Raw genomic sequence first — 26,777 nt, forward strand, 5'->3', positions numbered from 1 at the left:
CCAATATCTATTGCTACGCAACTTCAAACAGGGTTCAGCATCAAACATAACAGGCTTCTGCATACTGAAGGTCTTTGAAATGCTGCATTCAGACACCTCAAAGTTAGCAGTGTGAGGCTGATCTGAAGCAAGCCTTGAAATGTTCCACACAGAAGGAATTAATTGACTTTAAATCACTACTTAGTCTTGGCACTAAAATGATCTATACTTTTTGAGTTACCAGAATGGGAATTTTGTTGTTGGCATAGGTAGCTTTGTTGTAAGGCAAGGGAAAAGCACCTATTTTTCCTTTTAATACTATTCCCTCTTTTTGAGAAGTACAAATTGGTAGTTACAAAATAGTCACAGGATGTAAAATAAAGCATAGGGAATATAGTCAGTAATACTGTGCTAACTATGCATGGTACCAGGTGGGTACTGAAAATATCAGGGAGAACACTTTGTAAAGTATATGATTGTCTAACCACTATGCTGTACACCTGAAACCAATACAAAAATTATATTGAATGTAAACTTTAATTGAAAAATAAAAATAAAAACTATAAATGAAATCTCATGATCTCACATTTTTACTTCCAAGATATAGGATGAACTGGTCTGCAGTCCCAGCCAGTTCTGGCTGCTTCACAACAGGAGGTTTCAGGTACAGGCTCAGGGATGTGAAGGTCTTTAAGTCATCCATATTGGCTTTAGGGTGCACTTCAACTGCAGACTGGCCATCAAACATCATGGAGACCTGGATCTGAAGTTAGGAAATTATTCCATTAAAAGTATGTTGCAGAAATGGGCACAGTGCTTTCCTGTGGTTCTCAGTGGGCTTCCCTCATTCCTGATGGTGTCTCTGAGCTCTCTTCTCCTCCATGTCTTTGTTTACTTGTGTCTTCAGCTCATTGGAGAAAGAACTTAAGGTGGATTGTAATATAATATTTTAAATTTAAAAGCGGTGACAAAGTAAGTTTAAGAATGAATATAAATATGAATTCCACAATGAACTACATACTGGGTCAGGGTGAACTAAGTCACTTGAAGGGACACTGAATTATACAATTCACAGGGTCTATAAGATTAACAACAATGAATTGGTCAGGAGAAGTATAACTAATCTTGGGTACTCATACAGATAGAATTTTTTCCACAGGGTCTTCAAAATAAGAGCAGGGGGCAAGTCTGGACAGTTAGGAGGGGTCTAGATACAGCTCTAGAGTCTGAGACAGGGTCCTGAAACCTGGCTCTGACACTTACTAGTTATATAATCACAAACAAATCACTTAGCCAGAAGTTTCCTCATCTGTAAAATGAGGACAATGAATTTGTTGTGAGAACAAAATAAGATGATAAGCATAAAATGTTTTCCAGGACCTGGCTCTATCATTATAATAATTCTAAAGATGAGTTTATCAATATATATTTTTAAATGATTCTCAGAAAAGCATCACAACAAAGCAAAATTCAGTAAAAGCATTCCTAAGAGTCCCAATGATATGTTAAATGAGTCTGATTCAAAGTGATTTTGAGAGTATTCAGAAGTGGATAGACTGTGTATATCTATGCCACTTATGCAAATATTTCTGAATGATTGGATGTATCCACATCAGTTAATTAATATGGATATGGTTAATACTGATAATGAGTGAACTCAAGATTATATTCCCAGGTGCCTAAAGTGCAGCTGTCCTGTGTTGTCAATTGAGTAAACATTTATACATCTTAATAAATAATTAAGCAGTGTGTGGAATATTAATGTAAAAATTGAGAGTCAAAGAAGGTGTATTATCTTCACAGAAAGCATCTCATTTTAAGCAGCTTAGTGAGTTCCAAAGTCATTGCCAAGATTCTCTTTCGAAAATAATTTTAGGTGTTTAAGGCCCCCAAATCCTACTCCATATGAATAAAATTATGAGAAAGCACTCACAGAGAACTTAGCTTTGGAAATGCCATTTTTTGACAATAAATCTTTTTTGAAATGTTTTCCAAGGTACCTAAAAAAGGTAATTTGTGGTGTGGAATCAATTACCATATATCATTTAAAAGGCAGGTATATTTACCAATCTTTATCTCCCTCATTACAAAATAGTTGACTTTCAACTCTTATTTCTGTCAGTAATTTGGGCGAATAGTCTGTTCAGGCCAAAACCTCAAGTGAGAAAACAAAATCATATAATTTTGTTGTAAAGAATGCTGTTGGCCTATAAATCAATAAACAAATTACAAAGAAGGCCAACAACAGGTCCTGTTTTGCCACACTGCAGATGTTAATTATTGTGTCAGGATATGTTCCTACCAATGCTGGTGCTAGTTATGGTGTTGCTGTGTTGCTTCTGTATAAGCATCTTAGAGTAGTGTCTTTACTGAGATTATTCAGTTTAGCTAGTATGTGATTCCTCAGTTAAGCCTGTGGAGGAGACAGTAAAAGCTTCACATCCTCTGTATTGTACTACAAAATTCTTTGAAGGGGTAGAGGGGCCAGATTATTCCATATAGCAATTGCACTAAAACAACTGTTAAAATAATGAATAGTGAATAACAATAACAACAACAATAATAATAATAGAGTTTTTTTTTTTTTTATTGTGGTTGGCTTTATTTGATTTCTTTTCCTCTTTGAACTTTGTTGACTAGGTTAAGTCATGGTCCTGAATCTTGGTTACACATTAGAGTCACTGGGAGCTTTAAGAAAATACAGGTGCTGAACCCTTTCTCTTGAGAGCCTGATATATTGCTGTGAGCTTGGGACTAGGAAAGGGTTTAGTTTTCAAAGCTCTTCATATGATTCTGATGAACAGAGGGAGCTGAGAACTAGAGAGATACAATAGACAGGTTCCAGGCTCTGGAAGCTGCTCTTCATGTTCCCATTGTCACCGAGTGCCTGAGGATGACTCTTTTCAGGGGTTACCTTGCTGGCGACACTTCTTGTCTGCGCAATGAGCTCTCGGATTCTCCGGATGCTGGCAGAAACGTTGCTTGCAGGCCGCTTCTGCTCAACTGTACGAAGCTGATCCAGGAGCTGAGGGACAACCTCTGTCAGATTTCTTACTGCAGTTAATAAAAATTAATCACTTGAGTAAATATTTCATTATTAACTAGATTTCAGGAATCAAGAGAAGAGACAAACACGTTACTTCTGGTGGAACTATAAGAAATTATTTTTAATTCTGCAAAATTAATAAATATCACAAAATAAGAATAAATTTATATCTATTACATATTGATTTGTAAATGTATGCAGAACAAGCTGGCTTATAAAATACATATCTAAAAAGCAGGATCCACAACAAATATGCAGATATTCTTTTCACTACACAGCACAGGTTCTGTTTGCATTTCCAATATAACTGATATGACAGTTTAAAAAATGCTGGGAAAAAGGAGGGGAAAGGTTGTTTCCCGGGATGCTCATTTACATCTCACATTGCTGCTGCAAGGGTCCTGGCAGAGGCAGAGGCAGAGGACGGAGACAAGGGAGCACCCAGAACAGTGGCAGTTGTGCAAAGGTGAGGGTCAGCAGTCATGGTCTATGCGCCCATCAAGGGTGATGGTACAAGCAGGTCATACCGACTTTTTAGGTTACACTTTGTTTTTGTTTTTGATGTATAATGTACACATAGAAAAGAGCATAAGTCATAAGGATACAGCTTGACGAGAGAAACTCCAAACACAGAGAATGGCATAACTTTGTCCAACGTCTCGTGAACTGGAGCAGTGGTTCTAGATGTATGGGCCTCAGACCAATGGTGTCAATTTCACCAGGGAACATGCTAGAAATGCAAACTGGCCCCACCCCAAACCTGCTGAATCAGGGACTCTGGGAGTGGGGCACAGATGATTCTCATGCATTCTAGTGTTTGAGAAGCAGTGACTCAAAATAAATAACTTGTGGGTATTCTCCTACGTAAGGGCAGGGTCATTCATGGTCATTGAGTGTTAGCGGCTGGACAAGAGAAAACCTCTTACTGAAACCAAACTAAACTCAGATTGAGGAGACTTTGTCAGTAAGGACCAAGGCAATACCTCTTTTCTGTATTTAGGAAACAAGATGCTTCTCCAGCACAAAGAATAGAATTAAGTAAAATAATAGCAACTATCAGTTTATTGTATTGATTAATACAGAGGTAAATATTTGCTGTTTGGATCACTGACCACAATAGCCATTTTATAATATAATAGTATTTAAAAGTTAGGGGTAATAAATTATATTTAAAGTATTACATTAAATTTTGATTATGGAAATGTATATGAAGAGGTTTCTCAGCCCTTAATTCTCTCAGAGAAGGGAAGCCACCTTAAAAGAGACTCTTCATAAAGTATTATGGTATGCTCTTTCATTTCTTTTGTTTTGAACCACAAAATGCTATTTGAGGAAAATACAGTAATTTGAAACATTTTCAATTAGTGTTAGTTCTGAATGCTTATTAAAACCACAAATAGGGCTGAAAAAGGAGGGGAGAAAATTAACACAGATTTAGTAAATATTCTTGAGGCAATATCTTTATAAATGTTGAATGTCATGTAGGCAACTTTTTTAAAGATCAAGTTTTAAAAGCAATTAAGTCAGTGGTTACATGAAAGCACCCATGACTATATACTTAAAAGGTGGACATTAAAAAGCTAACTTCCTATTATGGGAATGGATAGTTGTCACTTCGGATCAAATTTCTCGTGACATATATGGATTAATAAAGTTGTTTCTTAATTAAGATGGAAGTAAAAGTAATACGGTCTGCAAAACCATGGATGAACTATGTTGCATATCTAAATCAAATATTGTATGCCAATCATAATTTAAAAAATAAAATAAAAATAAAAATACACAAAAAATGAACCCATGTTTGAGAACAGAAAGTTCTAGTCATGATAAAGACATTGATATTCTAGACATTAAAAATATGAGACTGGAAAAAAAATTTCCCAAGTAACATGTGATTTAAACATTTATGTGTAACTAAATATATTAGGTAGACATCAAAATATTTCATTTTCACTGCTACAAGTTGTGTTCAAGTTGGCCAACAAACTGTCCTTGTTGATGAGAAACTTCAGTTATGCTTGGCCATATTCAGTACTTGTTGTTTATAAGCTGCTTTTTTGGACAAGCATAAATATTTAATAAATATTTTTCCTAAAAGCAAGATTATGAAGATTATTTACCCTAACATGTGACTTACCTTCCTGAAAGGATCAGACTCACATCAATAAAAACAAGTGCTACCATATTTCACAAAGAATTATGACTTTTAACCAATCTATTCAGTGCTTACGTGAAATATATATATTTCATGTGTACACACACACACATATTAATAGATGAACTGAACAAAAGCTTATCTCTTGCCCTGGTCAGAGTGGTTCAGTTGGCTGGGCATAGTCCCACAAACCAAAAGATCACAGGTCCGATTCCTGGTCAGGGCACATGCCTACGTTGCGGCTTTGGTCCCTGGTTGGGGCATGTGTGAGAGGAGAGTGGTCAATGTTTCTTCCTCACATCAATGTTTCTCTCCCTCTCTCTCTCCCTCTCTCTCTGCCCCTTAAACAAACAAACGAGCCTCTTAAAAAAAATTTTTTTTTTAAGCTAGCATCTACAGTATTCCATTCTGAAATCCAAATGAAGAAAATTGCTTCTTATCAAAATATATGTAGAGTTCAAAGGTCAATTCCTCAACTGGATGCAATTTGAGAAATTTCTAAGTGATACCTGCATCTCTGGCAGAGTCCACTGCAGTGTTGTAAGCAGCAGAGTCAAAACTTTGAAGATTCTGTGACCAGTTGGTTAGATTGTGCACCATCGGGGCGGTAGCTTGCTCGACTTCCATTATGGTCCTGTTTGCTTCCGCGGTGATCAGCTTGAACTGATCCAGGCGCTGCTGAGTGTCACCTTCACACAGAGCATAAAGACATTCACTTTGCAGAGAAGGGACATTGTTTTGGAACATTAATATCCATTTAATAAATGGGTGAAACAGATCTTAAATTTTGCACTTTTAAGCCAAACTAAGATCTTGAAATACATGTTAATTATGGTGTAAGTTCAGTGCACAAGAATATTATAGGCAGTATTAGTAAGTGAGCTTGAAAGGCTCATTAAAATCATGCAATTTACCTAAAACATCTTCCAATTAGAGGTAAGTTAAAAAAAAGTAATTAGCATTTCTTTAGGTTAGAGACCTGGTGAGAAAGCCACAGAAAATGCATATGATAATTAACTCATAAAATGTTTGTGTCTGAAATTTATTGTAAATGACATTTTCTTCTAAGTGGAACAATTTTTTGCCACAAAAAATTATGCTCTTGTACTGAGAAAATTGGCAAAGAAAGGTATTTTTGAATGAGAAAAGCAAGTTTTAAAAGAGCATATATAGTGAAATTCAACTTTTATTGAAAATCTATATATTTAAAATTAAAATATGTTTACAACAAAAATTCTTTTCTAGGTAATGAAAAAATAAAATATTTTCCTTCTCTTGTTCTTTTTTCTTATCTATATTTTCTAATTTTTCTATAGTGCTCATGCATTATTTCTGTAATAAAAACAATTAAAAATCAGTCAGGTGAGGTTATGGTTGCAATATTTTTAAGTGGGGAAACAGTTACATGCTCTGAACTCTGATGGAAGTAGTGTTGATGCCTGGGTCTGCTTCTTTTTCAGACTGTGCCTTTTGGAGCAAGTTCCCTAACTTTGACAAGCACCAAGGTTCACATCAGCCTAAATGTAATGGTGATACTTCCCCACATGAGATAATGTATATAAAACTCAGCTCAGTGCCTAGCATGTGGTAGCTCTGATGGTGCTAATGACAGGGATTCTCAATGGGTGACACCCTCCTGGCCAGGCCTTTGGTGTACCTGGATTTACTTTGTGTAGTAAAGCATGCGCATCCAGCGGTAGTGTTTTAACATTACTATTCTGGGGAAGGCACATCTGCTTCCCATCATGTCTTTCTGAAATACCACTGTAATCTCAGATTAGGCAAGATGAGTGCTTTTGTCTCTCTATTTGGCTCACTGGTCTCCTTGTTTGTGCTATAAGAATGATGTGGCATGTAACAGAGGGCAGCTGTTTACAACTGAGGCCAGAGAAACCCAATAACCATATAGGGCATATTTATTAATAAAGAAGAATGTTCACAACAAAGTAGGTTACCAAACAGTATGATTCTATAAAAAAACACATACACATGCATACAAAAAATTGGAGGAAAATTCAAATTTAATGGTCACCTCTACATGTTGTGGTTACAACTTTAATAATTAATTTCCAGAATTTAGTGTGTGTGTGTGTGTGTGTGTGTGTGTGTGTGTGTGTGATGAATGTAGTTTCTTTTGTCATCAGAAAACAATATTTATTTATAAAAAGATCGATAGGCCAGGAATCACCTACTTCTTCCTCAAAACTGTATCTTAATACTAGTGAACAAACAGATGAGGCTTAAGTTCTGTCCGTGATCCTTACCTCTTTTTGTGGCTTGTAGTTTCTTAATGGCACCATTTAATTTGTGGTTAAGGGCACTCTTCCTTGCTAGGGCTCCACCCACACGCCTGCTGGTATCAGCTACTGCCTCATCATTGCCTGTGGAGAAGAAGCCGAAAAAAGTACCAGTGGGGCCAGGATGCCAGGGACAAGAAAACCCATTTCAACAAGAAATATTCTGATTTGTACCATGGAGTCATCTGCAATGTTCTGAATATGACTTGAGCATAGAACACCAATTCTGGAGGGTGGCATTTCAATTAAGAGGTACAGGAGTGCAGGAAGCCAATAAGCTGCTCGAGAGTAATTTCAGATGCCACAAAGTGACTCATAAAAGGTGTAGAGATACTGGCTAATTTCGTCAATTGAAAAATATAGCTCTGTTGTGACTAATAATACCTAGCAACACAATTGATAAAGAGCTGAAAAGATCTATGTATATTTATGGTGATGACTGGTTATGTAAGAATAGTTATTTTATTCTGAATTATTTTGATAAAATTTTCATTGATACACAACATACATCTTGAAAAGGGCACACATTATAAATGCACACTTTGATAAATTTTTACAAACCAAACACAAAATAGAACCAATATCCAGGTCAAGAAAATAGATATTATTAGCACCCTGGGACTTCTGTGATTACCCAAAGATGATTCATATTAAGAATTCTATATCCGTTGGTTAGTTGTGTTTGTTTTAAAATTTTATTAAAAAGAAATAATACAGTACTATAATTTTAAATATTTATTGTATCTGTTTTAATTTCTGTAGAATTTTAAGTCTTCATACCTGATAGTTTAAGTCTTCCTCTTTGTTTTTATTCTTCAAGATTGGGCTGGCTATTCTTGCCCTTCCCCTCCATTTTCACAGAAATTCTACAATTATTCTGCATATAGAGCTGGTACTTTAATTGGCATTATATTGAATTTATAGATGAATTTTTCAGAATTGTCATTTTTACAAATTTGAGTCTTCCTTTTAATTAATACAGTTTTAATTCTTCTTCTTTGAGTCTAAATTCTTATTTTGGTCTCCATTTATTTAGAACTTTAAAAATTTCTTTCAGTAGTGTATTAAATTTTTCTGTATAGAGATCTTAGCATCTTTCATTAGATTTATTGATAGTTATTTTATGCTATTACAAACAATGTTATTTTAAAAAGTTAATTTTTAATTGGTATATATAGAACTGAACTGGACTTTTACACATTGAATTGGTAATGTGGGGCTTCCTTATCTTGCTTTTATTCTTCACGGGAAAGCTTTCAATATTTTAGTATTAATTTGTTGAATATTATTTTTATAATTCTTTATTAAATTAGGAAAGCTAAGCCTATATATATTTTGCTATGAGTTTTTTTTTTTGAAAGATGAATGGGTATTGAGTTTTGTTAAATCATTTTCCTACATGTAGTGAGATGATTATATATACATTTTCTTACATATTTTGTAAGATCAATGAATTACTATTGATGTTTTACGTGTTAAACTATCCTTAAGATCTGGAATAAACAAAACTTGATCATGTATTATCATTTTTATGTATGCTAGATTTGATTTGCTAATATCTTGACAAGGATTTTTGTATCTCTTTATGAGAGAATTTGGCTTATAATTTTCCTTTTGTTTATAATATCTTTGTCTGATTTTGGTATCCAAGTTTTATTCACTTCATAGAGCAAGTTAGAAAACATTTCCTCTTCTTCTATTTTCTGGAGGAATTTATACATGAGTGGTGTTATTTATTCTTAGAATGTTTAGAAGATTCATTGATGAAGCTATCAGAGCCTTGGGATTTCTTTGTGGGAAGTGTTTAATTACTGATTAAATTTATTATCCATTATGTATGTACATACAATCTATCAGGTTTTCTATTTGTTCTTGTATCTGTTTTGATAGTCTTTTTCTTACAAAATTATTCATAAAAGTGTGCTTGCAATATAGTCCTTAAACTGTGTTATCTTGGACCAAATCCAAACAAGTTAGGATGGAATAAAACTTGTCATCTGAACTGAAGAATCAGCTTCTCAAAAATGTTAGGTTCATGCTTTGTTTACTTTATAAAGCATCAAGGAATTTATGCTTCTTGATAAACAGAAAATTTTTTCACTGCCCATTATATTCTTTCTTTCCAATGGGCTTATAAACAAATATATGCTCTCCAATGGTGTCCTTACTCTTTTCCATTGTATAGTCTGGTATGCCTGGTGTTTTGTTCAGTTATCTTTTTGCCCCACATGTGTATAAGGGGTATACAATGGGTGGTGCTTAGTAGGTTCTGTCACCAAGTACAATGGAACCAAAGTACCAGCACTTCTTTCTTATTTCCTCTGGGTAGTGCCCGAGAATTTCCCAGAATTCAAGGAGGGTCTTAAACATATTTTGTAGTTGCATTACACTCCTTTCCTCTCTTTTTACACTCTCTCCCTCTTTTAGCTTCACTTTTTGAATATTATGGTACAAAAATCTTTTTAGCTCTTCTTTTTTGGGTCCTGTGACTGCAAAAAACACTGGCTGATATATTGAGAAAGAGTATATTTAACTCTGTATTTGGACCTTTTGATAAAAATAGGAGAATGAAAATCTATTTTGGACTTGGTGTTTATAAGAAGAAATGTTTCTCAAATAGTGTGTCTTATTTGGAACTCATGGCTTACATAAACATTTTTTTTAAATTTCACAAATGTATTCAATAGACTATTCCTTTAAATAGCTGCTTCCTGAGTTTATTATAGACTGCTATTTTCTGTAGACAATGAAGAAAAGAAAACTTGGAAAGTAAAGATGATTGATCATTGAAAGTCATTTGCCTATAAATTAACAGTAATCTGAAATTACAGTGTAACTCAGTAGAAAAATATGGTTCAGTTTGAAAATTTAAATTTACACCACAAATATGTATTGTTTAAAGGGAGGCAAGTTCTTAATCATACAGTTTTAACTGCCCTTCAGTGTTCCTTTTACAAATAAATAAATGAAGGGATTTAACCAAATAAGATCATGAAATATGTGACCAAATTTATAATATATTCAAGGAGACCAATGAAGGGAGATTTAGCTGTATGTGAACTTTGAAGAGATAATCCCAAAGTTGAAAAATTGCTTTCATGAGGTTCAATAATGACAATGTTGAGAAAATGCCTTGCAAAGTCCAAAGGAGAATAAATTATTTAAGTCATTGAATCATGAAGATCTGCATATTATGGTCTTCATATCACATGAAATAAAAGCAATACAAAGATATAGCAACATTAGTTTTAAAATATTTTACTACTAATCAAATTCTTTACTGCTACTACACTGGACTTATATAATTAATTAGCATTCTGAAACTTAATAGCATTTTTATTGCCTTTCTTTTACCCAGAAACATAAAATAATAGTTGCTGTATAGTAATTAAATAGTTAAACATTCTGCATATGAAAAACAAGTCCATTTATTTTCTATGTATTTCTTTGTACAAAAAAACAAAAACAAAGCACAGTTAGAATTGAGATTAATTGCTTTGATAAAATTGCATGAAGTTTTCAGTTTCAAACTTGGCCTTTGTTTTTAGGTGGTAGTTAGAAGTTAGCTAGATAATGAATTCCCAATCTCATTAGTCAATGCTCAAATATCCTTAGAAATGAGTTCATTACCTCAGAGATGAATAATGTTCAGTGAAATTCTTAATCAATTCAATTGTTTTTATAGTAACTTGCATGATTCAAAATTGACTAAAATTATTCACTTTTTTCTCCCTCTCCTCTCACTCTTGGAGGTACCTGCTTTAGCAAATGCAAACACCAGCCTTTGAAAGTGCTTCTTTCTCTCTACGGTCATTAGGCTTGTCCTAATTACAGTAAACTTAAAAAACACAAAGCACAAGAAAGTGCAAATAAGCAGACAGTTTTGTGGTACCCTACCCTCCCAACTCTCACAGTGATGACCCCAATGGGTCATTGTGGGCAAAATTTTAAGGAATCTTCTGAACTGTCCAAGAGAGGGTGAATTATATGTAAAATAGTTTTAGTGGTAAGTGTATTTATGGCATTACCTCTGTAAAAATTCTTATTTATGCTGTTTCTATTAATTAGTCTATTTGATTAGCAAGACTATCTACCACATGGCCCTGGTTGGGTGGCTCAGTTGGTTGGAGTGTCATCTTGTGCACCAAAGGGTTGCAGGTTCGATCTATGGCTGGGGGGGCATATGGGAGGCAACTGATCAATGTTTCCCTTTCACATCAATGTTTCTCTCTCTCTCTCCCTTCCTCTCTCTCAAAATCAGTAAATATATATCCTTGGGTGAAGATTTAAAACCAAGAATATTTACCACATATTTTACTATGTGAAAGGATTTTGAAAAACCCCACAATTAATTTAAAAAGATCTAATCTTTGCTTTGTTACACCCTGACTCTGAGCAGGAACTACTCATGTATTATTTAGTTGAAATATCATTTATTCTTTACCCTAGAATTTTGAAATCTGTCTGCATGCAGGGATATTGTATGAAAGGGGGAAGCTGCTATACACCAGAAGGAAGCTGGGAAAGTGAAGATACTTACTGGAATCAGCCTTAGTTTGCAGTTGTCTGGCTTGATTAAGGAGGTTCTCGCTTTCATCTTTATGGTAAATGATTTGGGTATCAATCCCACTCACAGCCTACAAAGGAATTGAGTGGAGAAAGTAAGAATGATCACAGAAGAGCTATTTGTGATTTTAGGATTTAAATGATGCAATTTATTTGTTAAACACCAAGCAAAATTCATAGAGCTTCATTTTCGTTCAAAATCAAGGTCAAAGGCGAACATGAGACAATAATGTCCTTGGCATTTTCAAGATAAATGTTTTTTGAGGAAAACTCAGTGAACCATAAATAGTGCCTGGCTGGGGCTCCACCAAAGTGCTTGTTATGTAGAAGCCATCAATAAACAAGTTTTGAGTTGAAAAATATCAAAAGGTGAAAGGGATTAAGGAGCACAAGTTGCCAATTATGAAAATAGTCATGGAGATGTAAAGAGAATGTAGGATATAGTCAATAATACTGTAATAACCATGTATGGTGCCAGGTTGGTATTAGACTTACAGGGTTGATTGTTTTGTAAGGTATATAAATGTCTAACCACTATGTGGTACACCAAAACTAATATAATATTGTATGTCAACTGTAATTGGGACATAAATTGAAAAAAAAATCTGAATATATACATAAAGCATATTCTCTATTACTAGGAACTAGTCCTAAATATGTTTTATTCAGACATTTGGCTTAAAAAAATTGTCCAAGAAAGTGGCAGTTGTTGTCTGGAGTAGGGCACATCCTGAAGAACTTGCACTATAGAAACATTCATAACATAAATAAAATGGTCTTTTCTTAGTTCTGCTTTTTCTGCCATTTGTGTTACATTGGAAGCTCAACAGATGACATTAGAAAACAGAAAAGTCATACCTGGGAAAATGCAACACATAAATAAACTTTAAAATAAGGAAACACTCACATCATAAATTTGGTCAGTGATGTTCAAAGCCAATTCTGCTGTATCGTTGGCTTCACTAACATAATTGGCAATATTTTCATAGACATTTGAAGCATCCAAAGCTTTCTGAACCAGCCCGTTCATATCTGAACTGTGTAAATTCCTGTTAATGAACAAATGTCATTATTTTTCCATTTTATCTCCTTGGGAAACAGGGCCATTTTTAGGGCTTGATTGGACACTGCCAGGACCCCAGGTACTTCCCAGTCACCTGGTTTGACAAGGTTTTCCTGAGCTCCTTTCCTAGGCGCACATCTCCTTGGCATTCCTCTGCCTTTGGTGATTCCAAAACCACTCTATTTTTGCTTCATGGCAACTGCCTGCCTGACAGTAGCCACAACAAAAGGAAATGATGATTTAAAAACAGCCCTCTACACCTCTTCAAGTGAGAGTTTACGTGGTGGTGGTCATGCAGAGGAATGAACCTATAATCATCCCTATCTACTACTTACCCAGATCAGCATTGATATTTTCTTCCCCATAGAAGAGACCAAGGCTCTCAGAGAGGGTGCACAACCTCAGCACAGTGTTAGGTATTAGCTGGTTTCACTATTTATTCAACCTTATTTTCCTCTTTTCTTATATGGCCCTATTTTCCTTATATAACAGATCATATTTTTCCTTGGAATAGCATGCATGGAGTACATATGTGCTCTTAACACATCCATGACCTAGACATTGTTATTCCCTTTTCATAGAAACAAGTAGGCTCTGAGAGAGGCTCTGTTGCTACACAGTGATAAGGTTGGTCTCACGCCTGAGGCCCAGCTGCCTCCTTGAGCACACAGCTCCATTCATACCCTCCCCCACCTCTGCCCTATATACCATGCTCTTTGCCTTTGCCCCTTTCTGATCTCTGTAAAGTTCATCTAACATTTATTGAGTACCCATCATGCACGGGGCACTCATATAGGTACTGATAACAGTATATGCCTCAGAGGATTGGTGTGAGGTACAACAGGGATAAAATATGTGAAATGATTAGTATCATGCCTGGCATTTGGTAAACATCAGGATTTATTTTTATAGCTAAGGCGTTTCCCAAATCATAATTTTAAATTAGTCAATAATTCGTTTTATTGTCAAATGCTTCCTTTTCCTCTCCTCTGTATGTCCTTGGCTACTTCCTTCTCTTTTGTCCAGGCCATCATTATTCTGGCTCCTCTGTCACAGGGTTGACTTACCCATGAGGCAGAGTAGGGGCACAGAAAAATGTTTTCATCTTAACTTTAGTCAGAAGAAAAAATGAGAATAATGATTATATTTGTTTTAATATTAATGCAGTCATGACATATAATTTTTAACTTTTTATGAAGGAAGGGGCCCACAGAAGCAAAAGTACTTTGGGCCCGTGAAAGTCACAAGGCAGCCCTTCTCTGTAGAGGTAATTCTGATCTTGCTGCTTCTTCCTCCCCACAACCCCTTGTTCTTAGAAATGGCTTAGAAAGTAAAACCTGAAAAAGTTTTAAAAGAAAGGGATAAAAGGGACAAAATGCTATGAGTATTTATTAATATTTTAAAATTTTGCTACCTAGAGTGGTAAAAAGATGTATCAAAGAGCTGGAAACAAAGCCTTTGTTGCTTGTTTTTATAACTAGGCACAAAGCAGGTACTACATCAATATACAAAATAAAATGTGCTTTTGAAATGGAAGCTTCTTGACGAATTATGTTTATCTAATTTTGAGGCACACTATGCAAATCATCAGGTATGCAAAATTCACATTTTGAAGGAAACATGTCTGTTAATTTGAATGATTCCCTGCATATATTTAGTCAGAAATATCCTGAACGCGAAAGAGACTTCAGGGTGATTGATGTTCTAGATCATGTTTCATGTAAAGCACATGGTAATTTAGAATCATGCTAGAACACTGCTTGATGCAGAGTGTCATTTAGAGGTGTGTGTTGGGATCCCAATTAGTAGGATGGTTATTACGATGACAAAAGAATGTTGAAGACTGTCACAGGATGGATATCAAAAATAATATTCTACCAGTATAGCATATTATTCAAAGCAGTATTTTATCCAAGTTCCATTTTACTGGTTTGATCAAAAGCACATTTCCTGGGAGCATGGCATGACACAGAGCTGGATATAACACCAGCTCTCACACTAAGACTTTAGGTGACTCCCTTTCACTCTCTCTCTCTCTCTCTTTCTCTCTCTCAATTCGGAAAGATACTTGAAATTTTTGATAATCAGGAATAAAAAGGTGATTAAATTTTGAACAGAAGCTAATATTGATTATTATTTTGTTCATGACCTTTACTGATTCATGTCTCTAATTGCCAGATTTGCAGTCTTTTCTCTATAATTATCTCATTATTTTTCTGTTATTTCAGGGTCATGAATTTAATTCCAATCTTTCAGCACATTTCAATTAACATTAATTGAGTGCCCATAGCATGACTCTGTTCTTAATGGTATGAGGAAAATTGTCCATTGATTTTTCTCTTAACAGGTGTCAAGATCAAATAGATCCTGTTGAGAACTGTGGAGTGTTGAGAGTATTTACAGGAAGTCAGTTGTATTTCCAACTTCCAATCAGCTTTAGTTAAGACACTTAAATGTGGAAAGCTAATACTGTCTATAAAATAAATAGGTGATGGTGATAGACTTAAACCTTGCAAAGGGATCTGGTTTATCTGATATTTTTTCCACAGTTATGCTCCTAAGTGAAATGCATTAGGTCATCCTATTAATAATTGTGAAACAGAACCCCCTCACCCCAAACACAGGTCTGTGATCTGACAGAATTTTTAAATTGAAAAATTGCCTTTCTAACGCAATTATAATAAAAAGTGATCAGTTCTCAGACTGACCATCAATAAACAAATAAACAAACAAACCCAATCTTCAAACCAATCTGCTAACACTATATCCCAGTAACTCTGGAATATGGAACTGAATAAAAGTAAGTTAACCAGCCCAAGTAGATAACTGCATTTCTAAAACCAGGACATTACCTGCTCAGTTCATCAGCCTCTTGTTGAAGGTTGCGTGCATGGTCAACAGCCTCTTGGACTAAATCATGACTGAGATTACTTAGGTTGAATAGCTTTCCCTGTAGTTCATTTCTGGCCCCATCTATTTCAGCATAAATGCCTGATGCATTCTAAAGAAAATATTTTTTAAAATAAATTTAATTTAAAAAAACTTAAAATATTTTTCCCAGCGAGCATCAAAAGATAATCTCTATTCTTCCTCATTATAAAGTTCAGTAAATTTCAGGCCAGGTCAACATAAGCCTACAATAGTATAAGTAGATATCAATATTCATCTATTTCTCTTGCATCTTCAACTCCTGTCCTACAGATTGCTTCCCTAGCATTCAGACAGGCTCTGCCACCTCTGATCTGAAAACTAAACTAAACTAAACTGAACAAAGCTAGCTTCTGCTATGCTGCTTTCTCTAGGTTGGTTTCTATTTCTTTGGCCAGGAAGGAGACCTTAAAAGCTGATGTCCTCAGCATTTGACGCAGCCCTTTTCTTTCTGAGAAATCTAACTCTTCTCTCTGAGCCCAGTCTTTTAGTCTTCGAATTCATCTCCTGCCATTCTGCAGGAATGCTGATCTTTCTCTTAAACAAATCTGGTTATGTTATTTCTGTTCTCAAAATCACCATTGTTTTGCAAGTACAAATCTAATTCCTTAGCATATCTTCATCAACTGACCCCCTCTTCTCATACCAATTTTGTTTCTCACCACTCTTTACCACACTACATTGGCCCCTGTGTCCTTGCGCACACTGTTTTTCCTGCCTGGGGAATATTGTCCCCTTCTTTTCTGTCTCCTCCATCTGGAAAAGTTCTATTCACCTTTCCACATTCATCTCAAATATAACTTTCCTTATGAAGGCATCCCTAACTTCTCCAGGGTGAGTTCAGTGTGGTCACATAGTTTTTAATCCACGTACTTCATTATTGTGATTCTTTCACTTGAATATTGCACTCACCGGAATACACAATCCTGGCAGACAGAAACAATGTTTAATTTATTTTTGCATTTGCAGAATATAATACACTTCCTGGCACAGAAAGTTTGTTTATTTATTTATTTATTTTATTTTGACGTTTGTTCAGATTTTTCTTTGTTTTCTTTTTTTTCTGTTGTTCTATTACAGTTGTCCCATTCCCCCCTCACCATTACTCTCCCTTGTCTCACCCACCTACCCCTTTGCCCACCTCTTTCTGCTTGGTTGGTTATCTGGGGAACAATACTTTAAAAATATTTTTAATTGTATGAACAGAAAAAGTGTCATGTACATTCCACCTTTACTCATTACTTCATTCAAAAAGTGTTTATTGTGTGTCTCCTATGTGCCAGGTACTCTTTCAGGAGATTGAATATCTATCTGTGAATACAGTCACTGTTCTTAGAAATTTACAATCTGTTGAAAAGATACAGATAATAAAAAAGTGACAAAATAAGTGAGCAAGTTAGTTTCAGGGAGTAAACATCTGTTGAATAAAATACAACAGGGGAAATTGATTGTAGGGTGTTTAAAAGTGAGAGAGGCCCACTTAGATTGAATGAATGGTCACAAGAATACTAATGATTTAAAAAATTTGGGACAACAGGTAAAAAGGTCCTGAAGTAGGAAAAAAAAAATATGGTGTGTTAGAAAAACAGAGAGGAGCTGGAGTGTAGTAGGTGAGGGAGACAGAGGGTCATGAGGTCAGAAGGGTGGGCCAGAGTCAGGTCACTTAGGGTCTCATCGGCTGTGGTAAAATGAGCTTATTTCTTACATTAAGTGTCACTGGAGGTTTTATGTAGAAGGAATAATGTGATCTGATTATGCTTTTAAAGGATTGTTCTGTTACTGCAGAGGATGAGTCTTGAGGGGCAGGAGTGGAGGCACATGGATCAGAAGGAGTCAGATCACACTGGAGATGAGGAGACTCTGACTAAGAAGTGGCAGCAGGGAAGAGGCTAAGCATTTTTTTCCTGGCAATAGGGCCAACAGGTCTTGCTGAAATGGGAGTGAGAACAAAGGAGAAATCAAGAATGACTCCAGAATTTTGATTTAAGCTATTGAGTTGTGCCATCTACTGAGGTGGGGAGACTAGGGAAAAGGAGCAGATTTTATTCAGAGTATGGCTATTATATATTTAAAGGGTAGATGAAATTGTGGTTTTGCTATAAACCATGCAGAGTTCTTACTTGAAAATGTCAGATAAGCATCTGGATATAAGAGTTTGGAATTTAATGAAGGTATTAGAGTTAGAGATATAAATTGTGGAATAATGCATATAGTTATTTTATAAAGTCACAGGATTCAATGAGATTAACTAGGGAGAGAGGATGACTAGACAGAAGGGCTTAGGATTGGGCAGTGAGTCATTCCTTATCCAGAGCATGGATCAACCTGGCCCAATAGCAAGTATAGCCTGAATTCTGTTTTTATATAGTTCCTGGCCAAGAATAGTTTTTACATTTTTAAAAAGTTGTAAAAAAGTAACAACAAGCAAAGATCAAGAAAATAATAACAGAGAGCAGTTGTATGTGGCCTGCAGAGCCTGAAATATTTAACACAGAGAGGATATGCAGCAGTGAAGCCAGCAAAGGAGGCTGGGAACAAGTGGCTGATGAGGTGGGAGGGAGCCAGGTGAGTGGGATATTGGAGGACCCAGGACAGGATCTTTAAATAAGGAGGAAATGTTAACAGTGCAAAGCTGAGAATGCTGAGGAGAAAGATGCAACCGTGGCTTTGCCTATGTTGAGGTTGCTGGTGACTTGGACAAGCACAGCCTCAGTGGAGGAGCATGGACTCCTGTTTGGAGTGAGCTGAGCACAGTAGACAGTGTGGGGCCAGGGGGTGGAAGCAGCAACTATAAATGACTTGAGATATTTTGCTATGAAGTTGAGAATAATAACGAGGTAGACATTAAAGAGGATGTAAGCCAGGGTTTTTTTTTTTTTTTAATTTTTAAAACATAAGGAATATTAGAGCATGTCTCTATGTTGGCAGTAATGATCCAGTGAAGGGTAAGAATTGGGTGAAACAAATGAGAAAGGGCATGCTTTCGGGAGCCATACTCTGCTACGCTGTTTTCAAGGTGAGGAAGGATAAGATTTAGAAAATAGGTGGAAGGATGAGACTGTGATGGGAGAAGGGGCACTTTGTTATTTGTTAGAGGAAGAAAGGAAAGTAGATATCTGGATACAGATGCAGGTGAGATGGTAGATTTGGGGAGGAACTATGAGGGGGAGTTCTCTTTTTCCTTAAGTTTTTAGTGAAGCATGAAGCAAATTCACCAGCCAGACTGGTAGAACAGGAGGTGAGTTTCTCATCAGTTATGTTGGCTGCACTGGTGTGGCCATGATGCTGGGAATACTTGGGTTTATTGGGGATTGGGGTTAGAATTCTCAGGTGAGTACAGTAGGGGCATGGTATGGAAGTTAAGGGTGTTTGCAGATAATGATTATATTGATAATTTTAGCTGCTCAGAGTGAAGAGGATCAGTGAAATGGAGGACATCTCCATGTGGCCAGAGAATGGTTGGAGTGGACGTTCTGAAGTGAGTGAGATAAGAGATGGTGCTATGGGAAGAAGGTGCTGGAAACTGGGATTTGGGAAGAGGTGCTGTTATTGATGACAAGACCTGGGTATGGCCATAACTGGCAGAACAGGTGGGTTGGAAGAAAAGCTCATTGGACAGGACTTCAAGGAGCTGGAGGTCTGAGAGCTGGTGGGCTCATCCATCTGGATTTTTATCTCTTTAAGGATAGTAATGGGAATAGGGAAAGAGAGGAAGACAAGGAGCTTGGTGCTGAAGTAATAAGATGGAGATCAGATAACTTCTTCACAATCCTTACCCAAGTACATGTTTACTGATTTTAGAGAGAGGGGATGGGAGGGAGAGAGAGAGGGAGAGAAACATTGATGTGAGGGGAAAACATCAGTTGGTTGCTTCTTGTATGCACCCTGACCAGGGACTGAACCTGCAACCTAGGCATAGGCACTCAAACCCATGACCTTTCAGTTTATGGGATGAAGCTCCATCCAACTTAACTGCACTGGCCAGAGCTGATAAGATAATTTTAAAATGATATCCTTTCAAAGGCAATAAAAATAAGCTAAGAGTAATTTGGTGATGACTTGGTTCACTGTATTTTATTAGAAAATTTCTACTTTAAAAAGCATGACCTTTACTGATTTTGACTGCCAGCTTTATTACATACACAACTTATGACTAAAGAGTTAATAGGATGGACCTGGAGCTGTACTTCCAACAGAACTCTCTGTGATGATATTTTTGCTGTCTAATATAGTAGTCACTAGACGCATATGGCACTTCTGAGCACTTGAATGATGGCTAATGTAATTGAGGAATTAAAGTTTTAATTTAATTTAATTTTAGATTATTTAACTTTAAATATAAGTAGCCATATATGTCCAGTGGCCACCATCCAATGAAAGAAACAGAAAAATCCAGTCACCTCAGCTTATTTTTATAATGTCAGCTAACTTGATAGATTTAAATTGGATTCAATTATTCTGTGATACTGAGCTGCTGTTCTAATCTGCTATCAATACAAACCCAAAGAGGTCACATGCATCCTTACCTTTATTATATCATCAAGTTCTGCAAGGGTCAGACGAGGGATCAGCAGAGAGCCTGAAGATGTCCTCAAGGAGGTGTTTACCCCATCCACGTGTTCCCTCACTTTGTCATGTTGTTTCTGTAGGAAGAAAGAGCAAAGAAGAGAGGAAGAGAAGGTGACTTAAGAGACAGATCAGACAGAGTGGTCAATGTCAACTCGATGTCTTTGCATTCAGACAGACTTGGGTTTCAACCTCAGCCACACCACCCACTTATTGCTGTGTGACTTTGGGGGAATTCTACCTTCCGAAGCTCATTTTTCTCATTTATGATATGGAGATAACAAAAGAAAGCACCTTAGGAGCTTTGAAACATGTGGTTGTGATTATTACTTAAAATGTCTTCATCTCAGATTTAACACTTCACTCTTTTGTCCATAAATGTGAAGATGAACTATGACTAAGGACTGAATGTAGGCTCTGTATTTGCAATAACAGAAAAATGAATTAATTCAAAAAGGATCTATCATGTGCTAACTTGGGACACAAATAGTTCATTTGGATACGAATAAAGCATAGACAAAAAAATCTTAATGTCCCTTATAAAATTTAAAGTGGCTTTATTATCAAAGCACAAAATTGTGATCTTGCTTTCTCCCACTCTGAACTCATGTTAAATTCTCAGAATTTTTGAGAAGGGAAATTGCCCAAATTGCTAATATATTTCTTGATGAGTGCTTTAACATCCACCTTCACTCTTTGGCAGGGATGTTGTGATTCTGAAGAAATATTATGGAGCTTCAAATGAGCTCAGAGTTTGAGAGTGACATAGAATGAAACTTTAAGAGGGAAAAGTAAAAGACTCATTTTACAATCTGAGTAAAAAATGACTTGAAGTTACTTTAGAAACAATAATTTAAGTTGGGGTTGAAATATATAAACTATGGTATAATCTAGAATATCCGAAAAATGATTACAGAAGCTCAGATACAGCAGGATATACATTAAAACTTTCTAAGTTCATCTTAATGTTTTTCTTACTTCCTGAGGTCTTTCCTGATTTAATGGAAAGGAAGATGGAATCCATCTTCTCCAAATGTGTTGCTACAGGGGAAGATGAAGGTCTAGGGACAGAAAGAATCCCATTTGAACTTCCTCTTAATGCCAGAACATTAAAAAAATCAATTTCCTCTCAATATCCATCAAGCTTAATACAGTGTGACTATCTGGGGTTAATTCTTCTTATCTCCACAAGGAGAAGTAGTTCTACAGCTCTGTACAAAAGCAGTATTTTAAAGTATATAAGGGAAGGAGGAGAAAAATGGCTGATATTACTTAGCTCTCAGAACAGTTTTCTTTTTACAGCATCTGGAATGTGACCCCATCTGGGTGCCCTTGCATTTGTGTTGCCTTAAGGGAACAACTGTTAACACTCTGAGATCATAGCTAAACTTCAAAGCCACATGCTCACAGCACTGCATGATAGTTGATTTGTAGTAGCCGGAAAATGATAAGCTTTAAGTTAGATGGTTTCCCCAATAACATTAGACAGAATGGATGAAATTAACTTTGAAACAAGTAGACGTTCCCACAGAAAGATGGTCAACTTGAACAAAAGAAAGTTTTAGAAACAGATAATGATGAAAATGACACAACATTATTCTGCATGCTTCATTATCCATTTCATATCTATTAAAAAAAAATCCCAATTCTTGAAAAAAATGATAGAAACAGTCCTGGGAAGGTAAAGTTTAGGGTTATGAGAATCTCTAAACAGTGCTTTGTAAAGCATATTTAACCTACTCTTGAAATATAGGATATTATATTCATCTGATAAAAGATTTTTTATCATTCTGCTACCCTTTGGCATTGGGAGTAGGAAAGTGAAATAAATATACAATTGTTAGTTGTGTAGCTTCTTTTGTCACACATCAAAATTATTATTTTTTGTTTTATATAATGACTGGAATTTGGGGGTTATTATAATCGATGAAGTTAAAACACTTGAGTGAGGGAGACAGATCCATAAGAGATGGTCACTATGCAGAAGGAGATGAGCACAAGGCATACTGTGGGATTGCTGGATTGGAACTCCTGCTAATCCTGGAGGAGGTGATACCTGGGGTTATCCAGGAAAAGGAGAAAATAAGTCTGCTTGTTGGGCATATGGGATTATTGGTAGAGTGATATCGCCTGAACTGAACACGCGAAGTAGGGAAATGTCAAGATGAGGCTGGCAAGGGCCCATCAGAGAGGCTTCCGTATGCCGCGTGAAACAGCATAGAATATCCTGTAGGACAGTGTCTTTCAAATTTTTTAAATCATGGCCCACAGTAAAAAAGAAATGTATTTTAAAATATGTTGCAATCCAGTAATCATGCCTAACTAAAATAGAAATGTGATGGAACCATACATACCTTACTATAAAGTTATGTACTTGGATATTTTTTATTTTACTTCATTTTTTTTTCCCTTAAAATATGCTGGCTACAAGCATCCCAAACTTATTTTATGATTCACTCATCAGCGATTTTCAATCAATGTGCTGTGAGAATTTAAAAAGAAAACATGTAATACCTGACTGTTTAGTCAGGGGCACTGAAGTTTTTCCCCTTAGACTGTCAAATAAAAAAAATGACAACAGCCAATACAACAATAGCTGTTCGGTGTGAATGAATCAAAATTATATCTAGGTGTGCTGCAGAAATTTAATAATTAGTTTGTGTGTGTCATGAGATGCAAAAGGCTGAAAATTATTGTAGAAAACTGTTCATAAGCTGTAGTGTTAAAACACTGTATAGGTTGTGAGGAAAAAAGGAAGAATTTTAGTAAGAGCAGAAGGAAAACAACAGTCAGTGATCTAGGTGAGCCACTCTGGCAGGAGGGGAGGATGGGTTGGGAGGGAGCAAAAATGGAGGAGAGAGAAGAGGAGGCTATTTTGGTTGAGAAATGAAGGCCCACACTAGAGAAATAGAAAATAGAAAAGAGAGCTAAAAATAATCTGAAGTTAAAATTGACAGGATCCCGAGACTGACTAGATGTGGGAGGTGGGAAAGAAGGGAAATTCAACAATAAGGATGAGTCCCAGTAACTCTCTTGAAATCTACTTGAAGAAATTATTATTTTGTGTTGCACTTATAATTTTGTTGCATAAGATAATGGTGCATTTGCTTAACAAAAAATGCTATCCTGACCATCATTATTTTAAAAAATATTGGTTAGGAGATTGCTGCTATTAGAAAATGATGGTGATAAATGTAATTTACTTCTATTTAGGACATTTTACAAGGATGTACGGAGAGGTAGTGGTGACCAGATATCAGGGTAGAGGGCCTAATTTAAGTCGATTTTGCCAACCATAAAAATAAACATAAATGAATTAGTGAATTTTCTTGTAGTTCTTTCCTATTTTTTCATTCTAATATTTATAAGTATGTCAACATATGCACATGACTTTCTATCAGATGATTCTTCTCGAGGAGGTGTGAGTGAATGCATTGCTTGGAGCACACATATGACCACAGCAGTTCTTAGCCTTGGATTTGTGCGCATGCACAAATCCTGGCCCCATGGGGATAACTGTCTTTCCAAGATATGGAGACATCTGGAATTTTCCTCACTTCTTTGTATTTACATGACCTTGGCTTGAATTAAACTCCCTATATCTGCAGCTGCCGATCAGCCAGGCTGTGAGATTTACTTATCATGCCTTTCTGAAAACTACACATATCCTTACAGGAACGTGGTTCTGGGTTGCTTTGGTGTTTGAGTGCTCTCAGTATTAAAAAAAAAAAAGGTCAGGCATAAGAATAGTGTAACACTCACTTGCACGAGCAACACATTCATACACAAGGACCCAAGCACTAAGAATGATTGCATTCTTATCACTGCAAAATCTAAACAATTTTAATGGTTTAAACGTTCACATTTACGTTAACAAGTTACAGTGGCAAAAATGTACAAATATTTAAAAAATATGTATATGTAAATGTGCCAGTATTTAAAAAATTGTATACCAACTGTGTCCTTTTGGCATAGTTTTATGTTGTTTGTGCCTGAAATCCATTGAGAGTTCGAGCGTCCACTGTACCTCGTGGTCCCGCTGCCTGGCTGCTGTGGCTCTGTTCATGTCTTCTGCATCCCTGATATGGTCAAGGGCCTGATCGAGTGATTCCTGGAGGTCTGACAACTTAGCATTGTAGTCGTCCAGCTGCTCCAGGACCACAGGAAACAGAGACCGGGTATCATTGTAGAGCTGCTGCCAACTCTCAGCCTGGCTTAACCCTGGGGAGAAAAATGACATGGAAACTCAGTCTGGGCTTCTCCTGTATCCTCCCCTTCCATCCAGCATTTAGCAGAGATGCAAACTTGTCAGGCTATGTCCTCTTTAGCAGTAGAGATTGACAGTGTTGTTCACAAAATAAGTCCATGTTTTGTATTTGAAGTAAAAAACAAAACAAAACTATTTTGTAGGGTTTGAGAGCCCCTGGAGGGTAGTCAGCCAAAGGTTAGTTTTCCTATTGAGATTATGTTTTATCTGGACACCATGTCATTATACTACGTTGATTATTGCCCAGATTATTTCTAATTTTACCATATAAAGGGGATTTAGGTATATTATACTGTTACTACTAAAATAACCAAAATTACCTTGTCTGTTAACTGACAACTGATGTTTACAACCATTCATTTTATGTATCCTCTTCAGGTAACTGTTTTTAGTTAGCTCCTTTAGGTTAAACCTAAATCATGATTTTGGATGGAAAGAAGATTAAATGGCAGTGATATATTCTTAAACTTTGTATATGTCTTAGTTCTCTCACCAAAGTTACATGCATTGTCTAGGTGCCTTATTTGTTTTTTTCCTCCAGGGAATATCAGTCTGTCTTTCTCGTGTTTTGTATTTTCTTTCATCACTATGACCAGAACACAAGTTCATGGCTGAGTAAAGACAGGTTGAAAGTGTTGTTATTAGGTGGAAGGTGACTAAGTGGGAGATGGGTTTGCTCTCATTTCCCCAGTGCAATCTTGCTAAATTCCAAAAAGGGCAAGGAGCATGGAAGCCTCTGGCTGTGAACTGGAGCTTCAGCCTTCCTGACTGCTGGTTTCAGCCCTACTCAGAATGGGACCTGGGATTCTATGCCGGTTTTACTATGACTTTGTTTGTTTGCTATCGCAATATGCCTTTATGTCAAGAACATTGCTCTTCTATAGTGTTCACATTAATTGTTAGCAGAAATTGACAGTGACATTTGTAGGAAAATGGTCTAGTGTAGGTGTTCCTAATCCTTTCTGTGCATCAGGGCCCTTTGTAATCTAGTAAAATCCATAGACCCCTTTTATATCAGGTTTTTAAAAATGCATTAAATAAAATACATAGATTTAAAAAAGGAGACCAATATATTAAAAAATAACTTGGTAATACAATAATATATGTGCTTCTTTATTAATGCATAAAATAATGAGATTTAAAGGTGGGATTAATACACTCTAATATTGAATTATTGATGAATTTAATGTTTTGAGATAAAAGCAACAGCTGAAATACAATATGCAAACCTGTGACTTCTTTTGTTCATTTGTAGATTAAAATGGACACGAATGCTTTGCAACTGTTCCCATCGAAAGTGGAGTCTATTTCCTCAGCCCTTGAATCTGAGTTGATCATGACCAATAGAATGGATATGGCATTGTTGGGTTCCAATAGGGCCTCAAGAGACCTCACATTTTCCATTCTTGCTCTCTTAGAATGCAGCCACCTAGCTTCCTTGTGGATAAGTCATGGAGGGAGAGGCCCAGCCACCTCAGCTAAGGCCCTAGACATGTGAGTGAGCTCAGTCATGCCACATGGAGCGTAGATGAGCTGTCTAGGTTGAGTCTAGCCCAAACTCCCAACCTATGAAATCATGAGCAAATAAATGGTTATTATTTTAAATGAATATATTTGAGTGGCTTGTTAGACAGTAATTGATCAATTGATCACTGATATAGGGATCAACTCATAAGTTTGCTAATACTATTGTGATATGATGTCTACATGAATCATTAAAGGAAATGTTAAATTCTCATTGAGTCTAAAACTCATTAATAACTCATTCATAGACTTCAGAACATGAACGTTGCTGAACTTGAAGATTTACTGCCTTCTCAACATAATTTTCTTTATTGTAGTTCAGGGAATTGGTTCCCATTAGCCTTCCTTCCCCTGTGTTATACATTTTTACCAACTGTTAAGTCCTG

At 36.1% G+C, this 26,777-nt stretch overlaps 1 protein-coding gene across 1 annotated transcript in view; it reads right to left on the reverse strand.

Moving 5' to 3' along the window:
* Nucleotides 1-26,777, reverse strand: part of LAMA4 (laminin subunit alpha 4) — a 135,578-nt gene that overhangs the window by 34,301 nt on the left and 74,500 nt on the right. The window contains exons 11-19 of the mRNA XM_090279771.1: nucleotides 24,628-24,821; nucleotides 20,561-20,677; nucleotides 15,959-16,107; nucleotides 12,951-13,092; nucleotides 12,018-12,114; nucleotides 7,445-7,561; nucleotides 5,690-5,869; nucleotides 2,894-3,033; nucleotides 566-742 (exon numbers count right to left, since the gene is read on the reverse strand). Coding sequence (XP_090135897.1) covers nucleotides 566-742; nucleotides 2,894-3,033; nucleotides 5,690-5,869; nucleotides 7,445-7,561; nucleotides 12,018-12,114; nucleotides 12,951-13,092; nucleotides 15,959-16,107; nucleotides 20,561-20,677; nucleotides 24,628-24,821 — 1,313 coding nt within the window. The remainder of the gene's footprint in view (nucleotides 1-565; nucleotides 743-2,893; nucleotides 3,034-5,689; nucleotides 5,870-7,444; nucleotides 7,562-12,017; nucleotides 12,115-12,950; nucleotides 13,093-15,958; nucleotides 16,108-20,560; nucleotides 20,678-24,627; nucleotides 24,822-26,777) is intronic.

This window comes from Furipterus horrens, unplaced genomic scaffold (assembly GCF_987537825.1).
Source record: "Furipterus horrens unplaced genomic scaffold, mFurHor1.1.pri manual_scaffold_6, whole genome shotgun sequence".
In the NCBI taxonomy this organism is placed as follows: domain Eukaryota; kingdom Metazoa; phylum Chordata; class Mammalia; order Chiroptera; family Furipteridae; genus Furipterus; species Furipterus horrens.